This window comes from Acinonyx jubatus, chromosome C2, assembly GCF_027475565.1.
Source record: "Acinonyx jubatus isolate Ajub_Pintada_27869175 chromosome C2, VMU_Ajub_asm_v1.0, whole genome shotgun sequence".
Taxonomy (NCBI): Eukaryota; Metazoa; Chordata; class Mammalia; order Carnivora; family Felidae; genus Acinonyx; species Acinonyx jubatus.
This window is the reverse complement of record NC_069384.1, coordinates 93,042,442-93,063,876: the sequence shown is the minus strand read 5'-3', so window position 1 is coordinate 93,063,876 and position 21,435 is coordinate 93,042,442. Positions and strand designations below refer to the sequence as shown.

Here is a 21,435-nt window from a genome sequence, read left to right as displayed (position 1 = left end):
CATTTATTTCCGTTTTACAGAAAGAAAGAAAGCAAACATATCTTACGGCAAAGTGTAAGACCGAAGCCACTGCCTGAGTTTCTACAAAGCCACCAGTTTACTTTGCATAACTGAAAACCAAGGATTGAAAATACCATCTTCTGTCTACTAACTAGCAGGAAGCACAGTAAGTAGACAGAAGCAAGCGACCCGATTCTGCCGAGAGCACAACAAACTCGTCTCATCATCACATGAGTCAGATGAATTCTCTCATCCTGTTGAACTCACACCATTGTTCTTCTGAGACTGAAAACACACCAGTTTCCAATCCATGGGCAGAAAACCATGCAATGCTTTTTATTTAAAAGAAATACCTAGCAAGTAAATTCTCGTCCTTAGATTATGGCTAATAACTTAAATAAACATTTTCTTTGCATCATTAAAAAATGTATGACGTTAAGCTTTTAAAGCCAAACTTCAAAATCTAAAGCTAGCTGTCTCAGGCTCACTGTAAAAATCTTAAAAATAAAAGTTGGAAAACTAATCTATGCTCAGGTAGTCCTATAAAGAAAGGCCCTTGTTAAGTATAATGCATATTACCTTACCACAGCCTCAAAAATTGATTCCAGATGAATTTACACCTACTATTATATTAGATACTATGACTACCTCAACAGTCTTAGAGCAAAATGATCTTACCATTTGGCTAATGTATTCTCTTGGATAGCAGCATAGGACCCAAATCGATGGTCTTTGAGAAAGTTGGTACCATATTTCTGGATGAATTCTTCTATAGCCCCTCCCCACCACCGAGCATGTCTATAGCTGTTGCATTTTAAAATAAGAGTCCTTCAAAGAAAAGCAAAACGTGGAAAAGAATGATCACTCTGTGTTCTGTCTCTTTAAAAAAAAATTAACAATTAAACACATGCCATTTTGTTGAAAATTTTAAGCAAAGAGCATCTTACTTTTATCAAGAAAGCAGACTTCTGAACATTTTCAGCAAGCTTTTAAACTGTATATATAGAGCAATATATGGCAATATAACAAAAATAAATTTTCAGGTTATTTACTCACTCCTTCATGCTAACATGCATAAAGGTATTTACTATGACCTAGAACTATACCAGACTGTGAGGGGGATAATCTTGAACCTTTTACCATCAGAGAAAATCAGGAAGGTCAACATCTTTTCACATACATACATGCACAGACACACAAAACACATGCCAATGTGTATTAGAAAGGATGTGCATGTGTGTGTGTGTGTGTATACACATATATAGTCAATGTGTGAAAAAGAGAAAAATTTATAATATATTCATATACATGAGGCCGAATGTATATATAGAGAAAATGACAACACGTATTGCATAACTATAGCCTTCCAGAAAGAAACATTTATCAACACACACACACTCACTAATAAAATCTATAGTAAATGTATGCTTGAGTATCCTTTCAAGAGATCTTTCTTAAAATCTATGTGTAAATAGAATTTTTGTAAATCAAATCACATTTTTATGTTAACTAAAGGATATCAATTTATAAAGTTTTGTTTCTTAAAAATGTGAAACTATCACTCCTTAGCTTATCTGTTTGGTAAACTGGTTCCATTGAGTAGCTAATTTTATTAATAGGCATACATTTTGTTAAAACAAACACAAATCAATACATGCGATTATTTATTCTGTTGCACACTGAATATTTAATTCTTAAAAATTTATATAAAGAAAAGTAGTTTCATAATTCTTGATCAAAGATGAGTTCTAAATCACAATGTTCTAACATTTAAATTATTTTACCTCCTCCTTCACTTAAGGTTGGGAGAAAAACTTTGTTTTTGAGAGAAATCTTTTTAAAATACTTGAAATTTCTACCTTGAGAGATTATCAATTCGGAGCCCGTATTTTGTCTCTGTCTCCTTCTTCCCCACCTTGATTTTGAATTCTTTATCTACCAGCAGGACGAAGGCAATGGCACCACTGTCTGGTTTCATATACAGTAAAAAGGAATCTTTCACTATCAACCACCTGTAAGAAGGTAATAAGTATTTTAGAGTTGTATTGAATTACTGAAACAAAAACAACAAATTATGACAAGCTAGGTAAACATTCCAGCAGACTGTAGATACAATATTGTTTTTTTTTTTTTACACAGAGGATTTCTTTTTTTAAAAATCACCATGAAACAACAACGAAAATTAATAAGAAGTCTATCATAGTTTCCTAAGAAGGACTCGGACCAAACAACTCAAAGTAATTCATTAGCTTTTTATACACTAACGGCAAAGCCTGAAAGAATGTCCCCAACATCGGCAGGTGATGCTTGCAGGATGTACAGCAGGAGCCCAAGCTGTTGGAAAAATGGAAATGCACTGGAAAAATGTTTACTAAAATAAACTATCATGAAAGAGGTAAATAAGCCTCTCAGTAGATAAAAATTATCCTTTGAAAATAACCCAATGAGCATCTAATACTCCACATATTCTGTTTTTCATTTCAAATTACTTGTGGTTTGGGGCGCCTGGGTGGCTCAGTCAGGTAAGCGTCTGACTCTTGGTTTCGGCTCAGCTCATGATCTCACAGTTTGCGAGTTCGAGCCTCGCATCAGGCTCCACGCGGATAGCTCAAAACTTGGTTAGGATTCTCTCTCTCCCTGTCTCTCTGCCCCGCCCCTGCTTGTGCTCTCTCTCTCTCTCAAAAACAAATAAACACAAAAAAATTCAAATTACTTGTGGTTTTAAGCACTATTCATAAATGATATTCAATAGGACATGATCTCTCCAAAGTATGTATGTATTCAATTTGATATATATTTGAGAGTTTTGTAGTGGAAAAATACAGTGATAAGCTGGGAGTTAGGGCAGAGGTGGAAACAGCACAGAGGTTTCCAGAGAGCTTACTAGGTTAGTGGGGTGCAAACAAGGTACTAGAAAATGAAAAGGTAATGGGTGTAAGGAGGAGGGAGTCCTTAGTTCTAAGAGAAAGGGCTAGAGGCACTCTCCCAAAGACGTGGATCGCAGCAAGGCCAGAAAGGATCCTATTAAATAAAGCCCAAAGCAGGGTGGCAAGGTGTGCATCCCACACTGAGGGAAGAGTTGGAAAAGGCACTGAGGTGTGGAAATGCAGCACGTGTTGGAAGAGAGTTTGGTGAGGCCAGGGTCTCAGAGGACAGTAAAGAAAAATGGGCAAATGAGTGGAGAAAGGGGAAAATGGACAAAGGCCATATTGAGGAGGGTCTGATGGAAATGCTCAGGAGGCTGATTTTATATCATTGAACCAGTGTTTCCTAAACCTGCTTTGCCATCAGAGTATCTGGAGATGTTTGTTCAAAAAAATAATAGATTCCCAAGCCCCACCACAGATCCATTAAAAAGGCCTAACAATCTGTGTTTAAAAAAAGAAAAAAAAACAAGAAACAAAAAACAAACAAACAAAAAAAAACATCACACCACCAGGGCTCTTATTAAATAAGAGAATCCTCATGGCCAGGCAAGAAATAGGATGATAATATCATTATAACTATGTTTCAGAAAGAAAGGTATGAAGGATAAAGAGAGATGTAATGTGCAGGTTAGCAAGCTACTAGAATAACATAAAATAATTCTTCTACTTGGCTGTGAATATGCATCACATGGGTATCCTGTTAAAATGCAGATTCTGTGGCTACAAATTCTTTGTCTTATCAAAATGACAAGAAATAACAAGTGTTGGTGAGGATGTGGAGAAAAGGGACCCCTGGTGCACTACTAATGGGACTGTAAATTGGTGCAGCCACTCTGGAAAATGGTATGGCGATTCCTCTAAAAAATAAAAACAGAAATACCAAATGATCCAGCATTTCCACTTCTAGTATTTGCCTGAAGAAAGCAAAAACACTAATTCGAAAAGATGTCTGCACCCCAAGTTTACTGCAGCATCATTTACAATAGCTGAGATATGGAAGGAACTTAAGTGTCTATCAATGAAAGAATAAAGAAAACGTGGTGGACTATTATTACTCAGCCATAAAAAAGGGATCCTGCAATTTGCGACAACATGGATGGAACTAGAGAGGATATTACACTAAGTGGTAGAAGTCAGAGAAAGACAAATACCATATGATTTCACTTATATGTGAAATCTAAAAAAACCCAAACAATCAAAATAGAAATAGACTCATAAATACAGAGAACAAGCTATTAGTTACCAGAGCAAGGAGGGGTGGAAGGACAGGCAAAATAGGTGAAGGGGATTAAGAGGTACAAACTTCAAGTTATAAAATAAATAAGCCATAGGGATGCAAAATACAGCACAAGGCATATAGTCAATAATATTGTAATAACTTTGCATGGTGACAGATGGTAACTATATGGGGTGCCTGGGTGGCTCGGTCAGTTAAGCATCCGACTCTTGATTTCGGTTCAGATCATGATCTCACAATCTGTGAAATTGAGCCCCACACTGGGCTCTGCGCTGACAGCACAGAGCCTGCTTGGGATTCTCTCTCTCCCTCTCTCTCTGTCCCTCTCCTACTCACATTGTCTCTGTCTCTCTCAAAATAAATAAACTTTAAATAAAGTGAATGCAAATGGCAACTGTCTCACACTGCATAAACCACCGTATAATCACGTTTACTTGCAACTGTATACTGATCAAATAAATCAGTTCATAACTGAATAAAATATCAATGGGTATATTATACCAAACATTAGACAAAGTAAAGCACATTATGGAACAGGAAAGGCCAGAACACTGGAACACAGGTTAAACAATGCTGTAAATCTATAATAAATTGTTACTGAACTTGCTAACCACATTACGATTTAGTGGCTTTATAATTTGGGATTTAATACAGACAAATCTACATTAGTCTCCATGTAGTTTCATTCCATTCATTTGTGTTTTAATATAGGCTGACTCCTACCCAAAAAAAGTGGGTGGGATGGATCTTGGATAATGTACAGTAAAGGGCATACATGTGATACGGTTAAAAAAAGGAAAAGCATCAAGGTCACAGAAAGCAAATATGGAACCACAACATCAACATTATTATGGTGATGGCATGCCAGGGTGGGTCTGAGCTTCCCAGTTTTTCTTACCCAGTGAATAAATTAAAGAAATGAAAAGGTATCCCTCAAAAATTAAATTCCAAAGAAGTTTCTCATGTGGGACCTAAGAGAAGGCAACTGAATAGTATAATGGATAACGTTTTCAATAACTGTCAGCAAATGCAGAAATTATACACTTTATAAGAATTCTCATAGCACTGCTCAACAAAAATGCCCAGGCCAGGATATAAACAAGGACTCAGTGGTTCTGAGGGCCTGAGTTATGCGTGCAGACATGTAGCTTGCCTGTCGATAAAACTCAGCAATAAAAGAGAGTGGATGGATCACATATCTGTTAAAGTTCCTTCTTTAAAGGCAGTCCCTTGTCCTGGCTTGACTCGTGGTACAAGTTGGCGGGCACATGGCATGCCACAGCCCCACGGGACTGCTGTGCTATGCTGATGACTGGGAAGGAGCCACAGAGGCTTTGAACCCCGCGGCTGTCAGGTTTGCCAATCTGAGAAGAAAGACCCCGCAGCAGACCGGTGAACCTGTCTACCTGGAAGTCCAGGATACGCAAATGACATCAGAGCTGGCTCTCGCCAGAGCTCCATGCCACGGACAACAGTGTGGGATGACGATGGGATGACCCCTATCCAGGTGTACCAGCTCCCATGGTCGGCATGACAAAACACATCTCAGAAATGCTTCTGGGAGCAGAGGCTGGTGGCACAACCACCAGGGCAAAGGCTGCAAAACACGTCCATAGGAACAGGCCACCAGGTACCACTGTGCAGATGTAGCATGCACCAGGATACCCCGGGGAAGGGGGGCTCCGAGGTAGGCTGTGTCTTCCTGCAGAAATGGGTACTTTTCTTTAATTTGCAGAGGCTCTGTACAGGCTGTAAACAGCGTTCCTCAGTAATGGCAATGACAGCTGGTGGACTGCAGGGCCAGAGCCCTGGTCAGTGCTGGGGGTGCCACACGTGTGCAGGCATCCTACGTGCATTCCTGCCCTACCCCTCCAAGAGGCGGCAGTCTGGAAATAGAGAACTACGTCGCAGTGACAGCTGGATTTTGAACGCTGAGTGCAAAAGATAATAATTTCTATTCTGGTAACAAATTCTCTTTAATAGTCATTAGATATCAGGGTAAATTGACTCCTGGCCTTTATATAAAGCTCTTCTTAATTATGCCATTCATTAAAACTCTCCTGATTTCTTTCCTTTCTCTTTCGTCAACCGATTTTTTTCCTCAATAGGAGGATATGCAGCAAGAAAGGAGTTCGTCAGCCAGCCTTTGGGAGTCCGATCCCAGCTCCCTGGGCTCTGATCCCAGCTCTGCCACCCGCCTGACTGTGTGAACTTGGGTAACTGAGCCTGAGGTCTAAATCCATACAATGGGGATAACAGCAGTGCGCAGCTCAGACACGTTTGTGAGAAGTAACAGATGATTCACCTACGTAGCTCAGCACCGTGCCTCCCACCAATAAATATGCACTTTTACAAACATTCTTGTTCCAAAGTAGGTGAGATCATAGTCTGTTCTAACAAGATGCCTCCTGCCTGGGCCACTACTTGCTGGGGCTTTAAAATGTGGCCAAACCACAGGAACCAGCCATGACCTTCTCAGCCTCACCTTCTACCGTTCCCTCCCACCTCCTAGGTCTGGCTGTTCCTCAGACTTGCCAAGGTTATTCTTTGGGCCTTCTACATTTGTTATCCCTCTGCCTACATATGATTTCTTCTAGATCCTCCGATGGGCAGCCCCTTCCTGTTACTCAACTCCCTGCTTCAACATTTCTCCACAGGGAGGCCTTCCCAAGCTACTCAATCTTAAAAAGCTGTCCCCGACCCAGCCCAGCCCACCCCAGTCCACTGCTCCATCATGTTTAGCTTCCTCCTAACACTTACCTCAAATTATTTCTCTGCTTCGTTAGTGTCCGTTGAATTCTTGGTATAGCTCAAAGTTCAGCAAAATAAGTCCTACATTTATTTCGTAAAATCTATACCTCTCCCTCTCTTCAGACATTATTTGAGATAAGAAGATTCTCATCTACTCCACTACCAGATGCAGAGGAGTTGCTCCCTAGATAAGCTGTTAAAGCAGATGTTTTAAATTGTGGGAAGAAATGTTTGCCCTGTTTGTCTTTCTTTCTTTTTCTTTTTACTTGTCCCTGAGAGAAGGTCGTCGTGAGACTTGATTGCAAGTTTAATTGCCCGGTTTGCTTTATCTGGTTTGTCAATATAGCATAAATGAGAAAGTGGTCAGAATGCTTTTTATGGGTCTAAATATAAAAAAAGAGCAAGTTATGAGCGCATCATCCTTAAAAGTAACTCCTATTTAGATACCAATAGCTTCTACCATGAGAAAATCTCTCAACTAATTTTGTCAGCTCTATCTTATCATTTTATTTGGTACTGATCTTTTATATCCCACAAATGTGATTCAGGAAACACTTATTAATGGAGGAACCAAGGCTTCAATCTTCATGGAAAGATTTACACAATTTTAAAATGATGACACATTTCCTTCCAGGGTGGATGATATCTCTTTAGATTGGATTAAATCAGGCTTCAACCAAGACAAAGTTTAAGATGTAAGGGAGGTATATTCTTTTATATAATCAAGTCTGGCCCCCATCTTTTCTGGCTGCCCTTTCTCATGGAGGTGACAACTCCAACAGCAGTTCCTTGACATCTGGAACTAAAGTCACCCTCTCCCATCCTCAAGTCCGTCACCATCCCGTTGCCTTCGTTTTCCTTCAAAGCTCCGGCCCCCTGCTGCATAGATACTGTTTACACGGCCTGTCCACTTTGTCACTGCCTTCACTGCTCCTCTGGTAATGCTCTGTGGGGGCATGCTCTCTTACAAGAGCTAGAGCACATCCGGCCAACATTAGGCACTCACTAAATGACTGCATGGACCAGACCAAGGCTTCTATTTCCTGAGTAGATCTCTCAGGTTGGGCTGGCCCACACGTCCACTCTGAGAAAAGGATGTGAGTAAAAGTGGTTTATAAAAGGGGCATCTTAGGGAGTTGTTAGGAGCCCTGGCATGGAAGGACGGGAAAGTAGAGCAAGAAAGGAGCCATCAAGGACGTGTCGTGTTTTGTTGTGTCTGCATGTACTTTACTGTGGGCAGCTGGGCTGCAAACCTGCCAGGGGACTCCGGAGACAGTGCAGGGCTTGCTGCAGTGTCACGCCACCGGAGGGTGGAGGGGACCGGACTCCTGCCAGCTCTTTTTTCAAAATTGGGGAAATAATACATAGTTCTTAATATTTTTCCAAAACTCCAGTAAATTATTATTGTAACCAGTAACTATTGTCTATTATATCCAAAACATTGTGATAAATGCTTTGAGAACACAAAGCAGAATCAGATGAGAATACTGACCCACAGGAGTCTTTGGTTGGGTAGGGTATGAATTAAAGTTCTCTGCACCATCACCATTAATATCTAATTTCAGAATATTGTCACTCCCCCAAAAGAAACCCCATATCTGTTAGCAGTCACTTTCCACTGTCCTTTCATCCCAGCCCCTGGAAGCCACTCACAGACTCTATCTCTATAGATTTGTTTGTTCTGGACATTGCATATGAATGGAATCATATAATATGTGGCCTTTCGTGTCTGGCTTTCTTCACCTAGCATAATGTTTTCAAGATTCATTCATAATATAGCATGTATTAGTACTTCTCTTTTTTTCCACTAAAAATTTTTAGACATCTATTCACATACTTTAAAACCCTTTAAAATTGTATTTATTCATCAGTTTGTAATATATTCAAAAAAGTTGTACAACTACATATTTTCATCAACCCAGAAAGAAACCCCATATCCATTAATCTTCTTCACTCCTTTGTATGGCCACAAAATATTCCACTGTATGCATAAACCACGTTTTATTTAACCATACATCAGGTGATGGACATTTGGGTTGTCCCTACCTTTTGGCTTTCTGAATAATGCTGCTATGAACATTCATCTGCAAGTTTTGATACAGACATATTTTTTTCAATGCTTTTGGGTAAATACCTAGAGTTACCATATGCCCCAGTAATCTCACTTCCTATGTTTAATATTTTGAGGAACTGCACTGTTTTCTGCAGTGGCTGCACCATTTTATATTTCTACCAGCAATGTAGGAGTATTCCAATTTCCCTACATCTTTGTCAACACTTGTTCTTGTGCATCTTTCTCATGAGAGCCATCCTTCTGGGTATGAAGTTGAACCTCGCTCTGGTTTTGATTTACATTCCCCTAAGGACTAGTGATGTTGAGATATCTACTTGTGCTCATTGGCCACTTGTATGTGTCCTTTGGCCGACCAGTTGTGGAGTTCTGTGGCCCACCAGGTCTTTATGTATATAATAAAGTTTGCACACTCTACCTACAAGTCCACATTTGAGTTTTAATGGTTAAATGGATGCTGAAGACTGGAACGTAAAATAATTTAAAATTTGCTCTGCTGTGACTTTCAAAGGATATATAATTGATTCATAATTGAAAACCAGTAGGTGAAAACTTCCCAAATACCCAGTCTATTAAAACGAATACACAAAGCTGCCAAGTCCTACCTTTTTGACCAGCGGTAGCAGGCTCTTCCCTGACCACAGCAATTCAAGCCTGGTATTCTGTGTCCCCCGGATCTCTTCATTATCATACCTTCTCTGAAAGACACATCAAGTTAACCCGGCATCTTCAAATTTCCAACTCACACTTCGCTGATACAGCCCCGCAACTTGGGACTAAATAAACTGTTACATAACTTTCCTCCCCACCCTTTCCTCCTTCACTCTCAAATTGCTTAATGTCACATTCGCTAGTCTGGATATTCTAGCAGCTGATCTCTAAAAGCACCTGGTCGGATTGAAGCCAGCAACATTCTCTTACGCACACTGCAGACTTTAAGCATCCTTGCTTCTGGCTCCAAATGTTGACTGTACCCTCTAGTCATTGTGACAAGCTGAAAAAGAACCAACACATTGCCAAATGCCTGCAAAGGAATGGTTCAGCTCACACTGAGACCACTGGAGGTGCTCGCCCACATGTTCCCAGGGATTTCTGCATCTTTTCACCTACAGTTCTAGGACCAAGTCATACCAAAGGAGTAGAGCACAGCTATGAGAGCTTTGGAAAGAGAAATATCTTGATTTTGAAAGATAGGACAAGAAATAATGATAATAATGGCTTGGGGCACCTGGGTGGCTCAGAGGTTAAGCAACCAACTCTTGACTTCAGCTCAGGTCATGATCTCATGGTTCATGAGATCGAGCTCTGTGTGGGTGCCTGCACTGACAGCTCAGAGCCTGCTTAGGACGCTTTCTCTCCCTCTCTTTCTGTCCTCCCCCAGTTATGATCTCAATCTCTCTCTCTCTCAAAAATAAATAAACATTAAAAAAATACTAATGGCTTAATGAAAGAAAAAAATTAAAACAATTACTAACAATGCTCTTAACTCAAGAAGCTAAGTAGGCTCTATATAAATAACATCAAGCTCTCTCATTATGAAGGAAAATAAGTAAATTCCAATCTTGTTACCTAACAAATTTTACACAGTATTATTTTTAATCATGAAAATGAGTGAGAAATAGCTAACTTTTGTAACTTGTTAAAAGAAGGGATCTGGCATATTTGATTTTTTTTTCAATTCACATACATGATACTAGTTTCAGGTATACAACACATTGATTCAATATGCGTATATATTGCAAAATGATCACCACGGCAAGTCTGGTTAACCTCCATCGCCACATGCAGTTCTACATTTTTTCCTTGTGATGAGGACTTTTAAGATCTGTTCTCTTGCCACTTTCCAATATACAATAGTGTATATTTATTTCTAAAGCTTTCTCCCGTATTTCATATTTGCTGCCTGTATTAAACATTCCTACTACTGGGCCAGAGGAAATCTGGGCTGTAATAAGAGAGTGGAGCAGTTGATTCCCTTGTTCAACATAGCAAGGTACCACTGTGTATAAATAGAGTGTCTGAGAGGCTCTGACTCTGTTGAGGAGAAAAGAAGGTAGCAGGCAAGCCAGGTAGGCTTTGTCACCATGGCATGCTGGCAAATCAAATGGTAATGCTTATCAACTTTCACACTTCTCTTTAAGATGCAACACGGAACTTACATGCCCTTTGGTCCCAAATCATGGATGAAAGACAGCTGGCTTATGTCAAGGAATTCTGTCTGAAAAGAGGCCAGAAATTCATACTTTAGAAAGTCAGAAGGAAAAAAGATAAACGTACACATTTGGAAAAAAAACATGCATTAGATATCGCTATGTGTAAACACATCTGGGGGACTACACAGAACAATGGCATTGCCCTATTTTCGCCTCTGCGAGAGAACAGATCAGAAGTGTGTACATAATTCAAACACAACCTAGAAAGTGATGTCTGCTCTCACACGTAGAGACAGAATGTTCAAGAAAGTTGAGGAGAGAGGATTTACTCCCAAAACTCTTCTGTGTTTTCTTTGCTGGGGAAGGGGGACTGTGTCACATAGTGTGCACACAAATAATAGCGGTATGTGAAGGCGGCAATGTTGGGGCCAGCTTCTGAAAGGTGGGCTAGACTTGGCATGTGGAAGTGGGAGATGAAGGGGGAAGCAAAACAGGGAAGGTGTAAAGAGCTCTTGGGATGTACATTTGGGCTAGAGTGAGGAAGATGAAGATAGTTACGTGAAATTAAATGGCAGAGTAGGTTGAGGCGAGTTTGGGGAGGTCTTTGAACATCAGGAATACCAGAATATTTTAATACAAATGAAATAAAATGATTTTATGTAACAATAATATAAAAATAATTCTATTTTTATTGAGTAGCAAAGGAAGTGAATTTTAGGCCCATCTTTCCTATACAAATTATAAGATAAAAACTACAAATATTATAATAATGACACCAATAGCTAACATTTACTAAGTACTTAATATCTATCTGTTGGCCCCCTACTAAGCATTTTTCACACACTGTCTCAAATCTCTCTGAAATAGGTGCTATTTTTCCCATTGTACAGAAGATGAAACTGAGGATTAGAACAGGAATAGGCAAACTTTCTCTGCAAAGAGTCAACAAAAAATTTAGGCTCTGTGAATCATATACTTTAACTATTGTAGCATAAAAGCATCCATAGACAATACATAAATGAATAAGCATGACCGCATTACATTAAAACTTAATTTATGCATACTAAAATACAAAATTTAATATAATTTTTATGTCACAAAATATTACTCTTTTTAAATTTTTTTCAAACATTTAAAATGTAAAAACTATTCTTAGCTCATGGACCATACAAAAACAGGCAGTGAGCTTGATTTGGTCCATGGGTCATAGTTTAAAAGTCCCAGGTGTAGAGGGGCACCTGGGTGGCTCAGTTGGTTGAGCATCCAACTCATGCTCATCCAACTTATGACTCAGGTCATGATCTCACAGTTCTTGAGTTCAAGCCCTGCATCAGGCTCTGTGCTAACAGCTGAGCCTGGAGCCTGCTTCAGATTCTGTGTCTCCCTCTCTCTGCCCCTCTCCCACTCACACTCTGTCTCTCTCTCTCAAAAATAAACATTAATTTTTTTTTTTTTTTAGAAACCCCTAGTGTGGAGAAAGACATTAATTGTCCAGGGGCACCTGGGTGGCTCAGTCGGTTGAGTGTCTGACTTCAGCTCAGGTCATGATCTCACAGTTTGTGAGATTGAGCCCCACATCAGGCACTCTGCTGTCAGCACAGAGCCCATTTTGGATCTTCTGTCCCCTTCTCTCTCTGCCCCTTTTCTGCTTGTGCTCTGTCTCAAAAAAAATAAATAAACTTAAAAAAAAAGAAGCTAAATAAACTGTCCAATATCAATAATTAGCAAGGGATAGACTCAGAATTAGGTCAGACTAGTCAGTTTCCTCAAAACAAAGCTGCAAAAGCTGTAAGCCATTCCTCATGAGTGTTAGATGAAAATATGAAAGTGCAGAGGGGAAAACCAAGAACATTACGTGATTCTCAGCACACGCAGGAGTTTTATCTCATGTATTCCTTGCAACAACTAGAGTTACACATTATTTTGCTCCCAAATTACAGTATTTTCTTTAAAAGCAGCCACAGTAAACCCAGATCTACCAGAGGTTGCAAACCATGCAGTAACAGCATTAACAGAAAATTCAAAGTCAAAAAAGATATGCTCCTGGGGTCAAGAAGCAGAGGGGAGACCAGACACGGAAAACACTCCATATCCACAAAGTTCTGTGGGAAGAACCACAACAATTACATGTCAAAGTAGTTATGGAGGAAAGGGGACTACTTCCTTGCTGATGCGACACTTCAGACGAAATGGCATTTGATCTAGGCTTGTAAACGGGATTAATAAAATGAAACATAACAGTTTTCCTTTAAAGTTTTGTATATGTGATGGAAAATAATCTAAGATTAACCTTGGAAGAAAAAAATTACAAATCTTTCACTGCTGTCAGTCTTTATCCAATTGTTTCCATATCTTTCTTAGGGTTGTTTGAGGAAGTATTTACAATTCAGAAAGACTGGGGCGCCTGGGTGGCTCAGTCGGTTAAGCATCCGACTTCAGCTCAGATCACGATCTCGCGGTCCGTGAGTTCGAGCCCCGCGTCGGGCTCTGGGCTGATGGCTCAGAGCCTGGAGCCTGCTTCCGATTCTGTGTCTCCCTCTCTCTCTGCCCCTCCCCCGTACATGTTCTGTCTCTCTCTGTCTCAAAAATAAATAAAAAACGTTAAAAAAAATTAAAAAATAAAATAAAATAAAATTCAGAAAGACTTAGAAACCCCAAATCAAACATATCCTCAAATTAAATTTTTCATAAGGATTTTATATAAAGTCTTTATGTTTCATTTCTTATATACAAGATGGCGATTTGGTATCATATTTTTTTATCTGATTTGTGGAAATGCTTCAAATTAGAGAATGTAGTAATGCATGACTTATTAGAAGTGACATCACAGACTTTGAGCATGGAATCCAAACTGTTTCAAAACCCTAAACCACAGCTTCTCATTTCATCTCTAGGGAGCAGAGAGAAAATATCAGTCCTGGTTTACACTGGAAGAAACTATGACAGAGGTGTAACTAATTTATGCAAAGCTACAGAACAGGTAAATGGTAGAACAGGAAATGAAAAGCAGAAATCAAGGAAACCATTTATCTAATACCTGGATAATTTCTTATTCATATAGCTCTTATCATAGGGTTGACACCGGAAGTATTCTTTGAAATAATTCCAAAATCATAACTTTAGAATATCATAATAAAACTGCTAAGTGTAAATTAAAAATATATGTATTAGTAATACAGAATATGTAAAGTTGTGCACCAATATAAAATGAAAAATGATCTTCATCACTTTAGTTTCACTAGGGAGAGATTTCAAGAAAAAAAAACTAGCTCCATTATAGACAAAAAAAAAAAATCTCTGGCCATGCATGCTCTAGTATTTTTTTTTTTTTAGAAACCCCTAGTGTGGAGAAAGATGTTAATTGTCCAGGGGCACCTGGGTGAGATTTCAAGAAAAAAACTAGCTCTATTATAGACAAAAAAAAAAAAAAAAAAAAAAATCTCTGGCCATGCATGCTCTAAAATAGATTTATCAGATTAAAAGTGAATGTGGCAAGGTCAATTTAGAAGCAAACCCCAATAGGCACCTGCGTGGCTCAGTCAATTAAGCATCCGACTTCAGCTTGGGTCATGATCTTGCAGTTTGTGAGTTCGAGCCTCACGTGGGGCTCTTTACTGACAGCTTGGAGCCTGAAGCCTGCTTTGGATTCTGTGTCTCCCTCTGTTTCTGTCCCTCCCCTTCTCTCTCTCTCTCTCTCTCTCTCTCTGTCTCTGTCTCTCTGTCTCTGTCTCTCTCTCTCTGTCTCTCTGTCTCTGTCTCTCTCTCTCTGTCTCTCTGTCTCTGTCTCTCTCTCTCTGTCTCTCTCTCTCTGTCTCTGTCTCTCTCTCTGTCTCTGTCTCCGTCTCTCTGTCTCCCTCTGTCTCCGTCTCTCTGTCTCTCTCTGTCTCCGTCTCTCTGTCTCTCTCTGTCTCCGTCTCTCTGTCTCTCTCTGTCTCCGTCTCTCTGTCTCTCTCTGTCTCCGTCTCTCTGTCTCCGTCTCTGTCTTTCTCTCAAAAATAAACATAAAAAAGCAAACCCCAATAACACATTTTGAAATTTAACAAAGATTGTGTTGTCCAAACATTTCAGTGTATCTTTAGTGATAATAATTCCATTCTCTATTTGCACAAGTGATACTCAAGAACATGAATTAATGATCAATTTAGCTGGACAGTATTCCACTGGGCTTATTGATCTTTTGAATAATACATTAACCAATTTTTTTTTCAAAGAAACTTGTGAAAAATACAATTAAACATTAGAGAAACAGGAAAGTAAATGACAAGGGACAAGCAAGTAACCCAAGGGGTAACAGCAAACCCTGGAAATTACCTGGCAGTCATATATACACTACTGTCCTACCTCATCTTTGTACTAGAAGAGAAGGGAGGTGTTCAGCAGTCTCCTTTAAGCCTGAGGTAACAAAAATTCTAGCAAGTGCCGAAGTAGGAAATTCTCAGAAGGGACACAAGAGCATTGGATTGGGCAGGGCCTTTATGGTGAGGCTGGGAGGTAGGCTCAACTACGCCAGGAAAGATTGCCTTCACAGTCAGACGGTTAACACCACACCAGAGAGAAGAGAAGATGGCTCATCTGTGGAGGAAACTGAGAGGCTGGACTCTCCCAACTCTTAAGACTCAATCATGAGAATGACAACACCTCCCTTAATTTGCAGGCACAGCTGTTTAACAGTACAGCTTCTTTGTTGGCATGGAAACACCTTTATTCATCTCTACCCATTCTTCCCCTCAAACTAAATTCATTCACCTCACAAAACATGGGAGGGGTGAACTCAGTATTATTAACCTACAGGATGTTTATCTTCAGATTCCTTCCTTCCAACAGGGAAATTAGCTTGAAATTAGCCTCTCAGAGGTAAGGAATCTGAGTTACGACAGTCAAATGACTTACCGGAAGTTAGCAACATCATCATATCAACCTAGGACACTTCTCTTGGAAATTATGCACTTTGTTCCATTTCTAGATTTTAATCTTCAGCTACAAAAATAGTGCATTTACTGTTTCTAATGACTCTTCCTTTAAATTCCCTGGAATCTAAGCATTTTCCAGTTATTAATTAAAATGCTCAGCTAGTAGGTTCAGTACTAGAGCTAGCACTAATAAAATTTAGAACACAAAAGGAATTCTGCTTGAGATTTTGTATGTTAATTGAGTAAATATGTCTCTCTCTTTTTTTTAGCATATTATGCCTTGAAGAGAGTCAAAATACATTTATCCCTATTTTACAAATGAGTAAAGAAAACAGAATGAATTACCAATAATCTCTGAGGGAACTATCTGATGTTAAATCCACTAAAACACTAAGATGTTCTGTTTTTCAGAACCTCAAAGAGTATAAAAGAAATTTTATTTTATTTTTTATGTACTTAATATTTTCTTTTATTTTATTATTATTTTTTAATATGAAATTTATTGTCAAATTGGTTTCCATTAAAAGAAATTTTTAAAAAGTCATTCTCTGGGGTGCCTGGGTGGCTCAGTCTGACTTCAGCTCAGGTCATGATCTCACAGTTCGCAAGTTCAAGCCCCACATCAGGTTCTGTGCTGACAGCTCACAGCCTGGAGCCTGTTTCAGATTCTGTGTCTCCCTCTCTCTCTGCCCCCGCCCCCACTCACATTCTGTCTCTCAAAAATAAACAAACATTAAAAAAATTTTTTAAGTTATTCTCCTGAATAAAAAGTTACTTATCTAAATACCAACTTAACCAATGACCATATGAAAATAAGAAAAGTTGTCCATGTCTAATTTCACTGAAATTTTATTGAAATTTGAGATATGATCCTATCTGATCCCTTGACCTATGATCCATAACCTCTGGCCTAAAATCCCAAATTAATTTCTAATAGGTTTGCTTTACACTTACAAAAATAAGTTAATTATATATGATTGTATAAAAATAACTTTTAATATGATTTTATAGATAAGAGTTTTAATATTTCTCACAGTTATCAAAGGAGACACAAAGATGCCAATCTAATTTGACAAATATGAGGCAAAAGCCCATAAATCTAGTCTCCAGGCCACAGTGCCTCACAGGAAAGTTAAATAATGTTACAAGATAGAAAGAAAGAAAGAAAGAAAGAAAGAAAGAAAGAAAGAAAGAAAGAAAGAAAGAAAGAAAGAAAGAAAGGAAGAAAATTAAGATAGATCAAACTGTATCTTACAAAAGTTTGAATCATTTTGGAGAATTCTGTTCTTGGGGTAAATAAGTTGCCATCAAAAATGTGGAGTAACATAAATTAGGTGAGTTGTAACCAGGTTTTCCCTCTCCAAGGAAATGTTTAGAAGACATTCTAGAATTTCTAGATACACTATGGCTCAACTTTGGAAAATGTTTTATGATTGGAAAATAAAATGAACATTTAAAAAAAGGTAATCATCATTTAATCAGCATTAGAATCCAAAATGTAGTACTATCCATAGAAAGAGAAGACTAAACTCAGCAATCACTGTTTCAAAGCCACAAGAAATAGTCCAAGTAAAGTCACAGGCAGGCAGAACAGTAAAACAAATAGAAAATTATTGCATACTGGTACTAGTACACATTTAAATAAATCTCTATTAAAGAAAACAGCATATGTGATTTCAGAGAGCACAACAGGAAGCAGCATTTTTAGCAGGAGAAATAGCAGTTAACTAATTGTAAATAATAGCAGTAATATCCTTACTCGTTATACTCTTTCAAAGATGCACATTCCTGAGTCCTAGGAGGGAAGAAATCCCTCCCACCCTCCTCCTCTTGAGATCCTCTGGTTGGACCCATGTTGCCAGTCACCCTGGGAAAATACTTCTCCAGGATTACGAAACCACATACGCTCCTTCAAGTCCATCAAACAGACATAGAGCAAACTGCTGTAGAAGGGGGACAGTGGCTCGGCCCCGGATCCTTTGTGTGTAAAGGGGACCAGCCGGGTACACGTCCCGGCCTCCAAATAATACCCTGACGGGCAGCAAGTCACCGGAAAACTCCAAAGAGTCCAGGTGCTCTTGCTTCCTTTCCTCAATACACAGACAACTTCCCTTATGTGCCACCACTCTCTAAACTGGAGGCCACATCTTGTAGGACATATCCGTGTCTGTCCTTAAGTTCCACATACACCACATGCGTACGTTCAACCCCACAGCAGTACAGTTTATAAGACACAGACACAAAAACACAATAATCCAATATTGTCTCAGTTACCTGGACTTTTGATAATTGAAGGTGAACCCTTTAAAAACACCCCACCTCCAAGGCCTCTAAAAGGGCTGAGCTTATTGTTTTCTGAAAACTTCTATAAAAGCCCACCCCCTTCTGTTTGCCAGCTGTGTGCCTCCCAGCTGCTTCTAAGCCCCACCACCTCTTTTCTCTTATTTCTCGGGAGTTTTTTCTCTCCCTAGCTTTTCCCATGCTTCTCACTTTCACATGAAAAGACAGGCCCTTTATAAGCATCGCAGGCCAATCAGATGGCCAACCAAGCACTACGCTCTGTCTAATCTTTGGGTATTCAACTCTGCTCAGCTGTTTTCATCACTTATACTCAGTGTTTTTTTGTTTTTTTTCTTCAGGGTTAGAAATGCTTTGGGGCATTATTCTGGAAACCTGAGAAGAGAAGGGCATTGATTTCTAGATAATCTAGCCTAGACCAGTGTTACAAGTTCATCTAGACACATCAATTTATAGTTGATATTTTTAAAAACAACATCACTGTGAACTAGATTATTGCTGTCAAATCAACTTTTCATTCATTTCATTAATTTTAACCCAAGGAACGCACAAGTGGATACAAGCACTTGTGTTGATAAAATGATCCAAAATTTAGCAGCCGATTTATGCTTTTACAAAGTACTTCAAAATTTAAGTCACTGAACGGTACTTACTGTTGCATGGTAGTTTCTATACATGGGCATTTTCAGTAGCTTTGTCAAATAGTCTTCCAGTTGTTTCTGTAACACAAATATAGGAGAGAAGAGATAATGTCCTCATACTTAAAATTTTAAACACTGACAGTGGTGTGACCATTATCCAATCTTTACTTCTGCAATTTATTCAATTATTTGTTCATATTATCAGTGGACAAGGAATCTTGAAGAGCACTAAGGAGTTATTTCCATAGCTCCCCTGAACTTTTATTTAAATTGCTTCCTGCTATTCAACTTTTCATGTGCTTAGGTCTTTTACAAACTGTTGAAGAGGCCCAAGCTGTATATTCGTTCAATCTTCCATAATTACTAGCACAGGACTTGTCCATAGTAGACTGTTTTAAGGCATTTGTTGATTTTATCAAAAACCTCGATTTCCTTAATTTCAACACTGAATTTACTACTGGTAGATATACTGCAGTTTTTTTAACATCTCTTCAGAGGGAAAGGGGGGAAGTTTAAAAAGAGAGAGAGAGAGAAACTTTCTAGTACTTATATTCTGATTTCAAATATGGTCAAATGTGAGAGCTTAAGGACAATCACATCGACTATGATGATGTGTGGATGCACTGTTAAAGCCACAGCTTCTCATTTTCAGCTGCATTTTCATGTAAGTGCACATAGTAACCCCAAACTGTAGAGTTTTATATGTCCATGTATCATGGAAAATATGTATTCTAGATCCCTAAAAGGATTTTAAACAAGATGACAACTATACAAAGGAGAAGTCAAATATCCTTTCAGGATAAAAGTTTCAGATTACAAAACAGAACTGATATTTCCTTGTTAATTTTCTTTTTTTTTTTTTTAATTTTTTTTTAACTTTTATTTATTTTTGAGACAGAGAGAGACAGAGCATGAACAGGGGAGGGTCAGAGAGAGGGGGAGACACAGAATCCGAAGCAGGCTCCAGGCTCTGAGCTGTCAGCACAGAGCCCGACACGGAGCTCGAACTCACGGACCGCAAGATCATGACCTGAGCCGAAGTCAGCCGCTTAACTGACTGAGCCACCCAGGCGCCCCTCCTTGTTAATTTTCTACTGAAAAACAATTCATCTTCCACCCTGTGTGGCACCATATCACTGAGGCAGAGCACCTGCTCCTGGGGCTTCTGTCCTACTCTTCTCTGACCCTAAGGGCCCACTTATAGTTTGGTAATTAGACTTCACATATACTTGGGACAAGCTACTATGAAGTCTGGAGCAAATGGATAGAAATAAATGCTTTTAAAGGAGTATATCTCAAAACCCTCAATGGTGAGCTCAAGCTTGACTCACAACCAGCCCAAAGACGTTCCTGCAGAGGAAAACTTCTTCATAGAACACTCTTCCTCTTCTGGGAAATGCAACCATTCTGAGTGCAGCCATTCTGACCTGGAGAAGAAGGCTGCCTAACAAGTTCCAAAGATGCTAAGCTAGCCTGGGTGAGGGATCAGGGGGAAAGAAAAGTTGCAGCCAGGTCCCCCTCACCTCCCAGGAGCCGCCATGTTTCTACAGTGCTGCAAAATTATATTTTGAACAACAGAAGACTGAAAGGGCTTACCCTTCTACCGAAGAATTGTTCTTCTCTGATCATGTTTTCAGATGAACGGGGCAAACTTGGCATCTCTCGAGGCTCTTCTTTGACATTCTGTCTTCTAAACGTGTGCCTAACACACACACACACACACACACACACACACACACACACACACACACAATGGAAACATTTATTATTCTTTGAGTATTACTCTCATTTAAATTAAAGCATAAATATGAGCATAAAAGCATTTTATGCTTATTTTTAGAAGAGCCTGTTTAATAGAAATATCCACCAACAACGGACAAGTTAACCCATAATATAGATAAAATACTCTTTCCATCCAGCTTGCATACTGGGATAACTTTATAATTAATTCTGAAACAGTTACCTTCTGGTGGGAATGGGGATTCGGATAAAAGCTTTGTACTTGAGCAGCTCTCTATGAAATTCTTGAAAGTGTTTGAATTTCCTCTTAACTTGCCATTTAAATTCCCCATGTGTTAATTCAATAGTGTAAAGATTGATACTTGGTACCTACAGTGATCAATAAAAATGATTGATATTTTAGATAACAAAGTCTAAAGTCTTTCAATGAACAATAGCTCAGACAAGATGTTTCCTAAAACAAGTGTTTACAGAAATAAAATTTCCTTAACTATATATACATATATATATATATAATGTATATAATATACATAAGACAAACTCTGAATCACACCAAAGATAAACTTCCACAAGTCGTATTGCTCTAAATACACACATACACAGCCCTGAAACAAGAAATCAGGTAAAGGAGACAATGAGTGAAGACCCTAATTAGATATCAGGGGTGATTTTGCTTGTCCCAAAGTATAAACAGTGAACAGACCACT

General features: G+C 38.9%; 1 protein-coding gene across 7 annotated transcripts in view; it reads right to left on the bottom strand.

Moving 5' to 3' along the window:
• The window catches only part of PLD1 (phospholipase D1), a 204,939-nt gene that overhangs the window by 103,403 nt on the left and 80,101 nt on the right, over nt 1-21,435 (bottom strand). For 6 of the 7 annotated variants that reach the window (XM_027061438.2, XM_027061439.2, XM_027061434.2 and 3 more), the window contains 7 exons: nt 20,952-21,097; nt 20,585-20,690; nt 19,001-19,066; nt 11,146-11,204; nt 9,592-9,684; nt 1,860-2,012; nt 679-828 (listed from right to left, as the gene is read on the bottom strand). In XM_027061438.2, coding sequence (XP_026917239.1) covers nt 679-828; nt 1,860-2,012; nt 9,592-9,684; nt 11,146-11,204; nt 19,001-19,066; nt 20,585-20,690; nt 20,952-21,097 — 773 coding nt within the window. The remainder of the gene's footprint in view (nt 1-678; nt 829-1,859; nt 2,013-9,591; nt 9,685-11,145; nt 11,205-19,000; nt 19,067-20,584; nt 20,691-20,951; nt 21,098-21,435) is intronic. The other variant, XM_053221207.1, reaches the window with a different exon arrangement.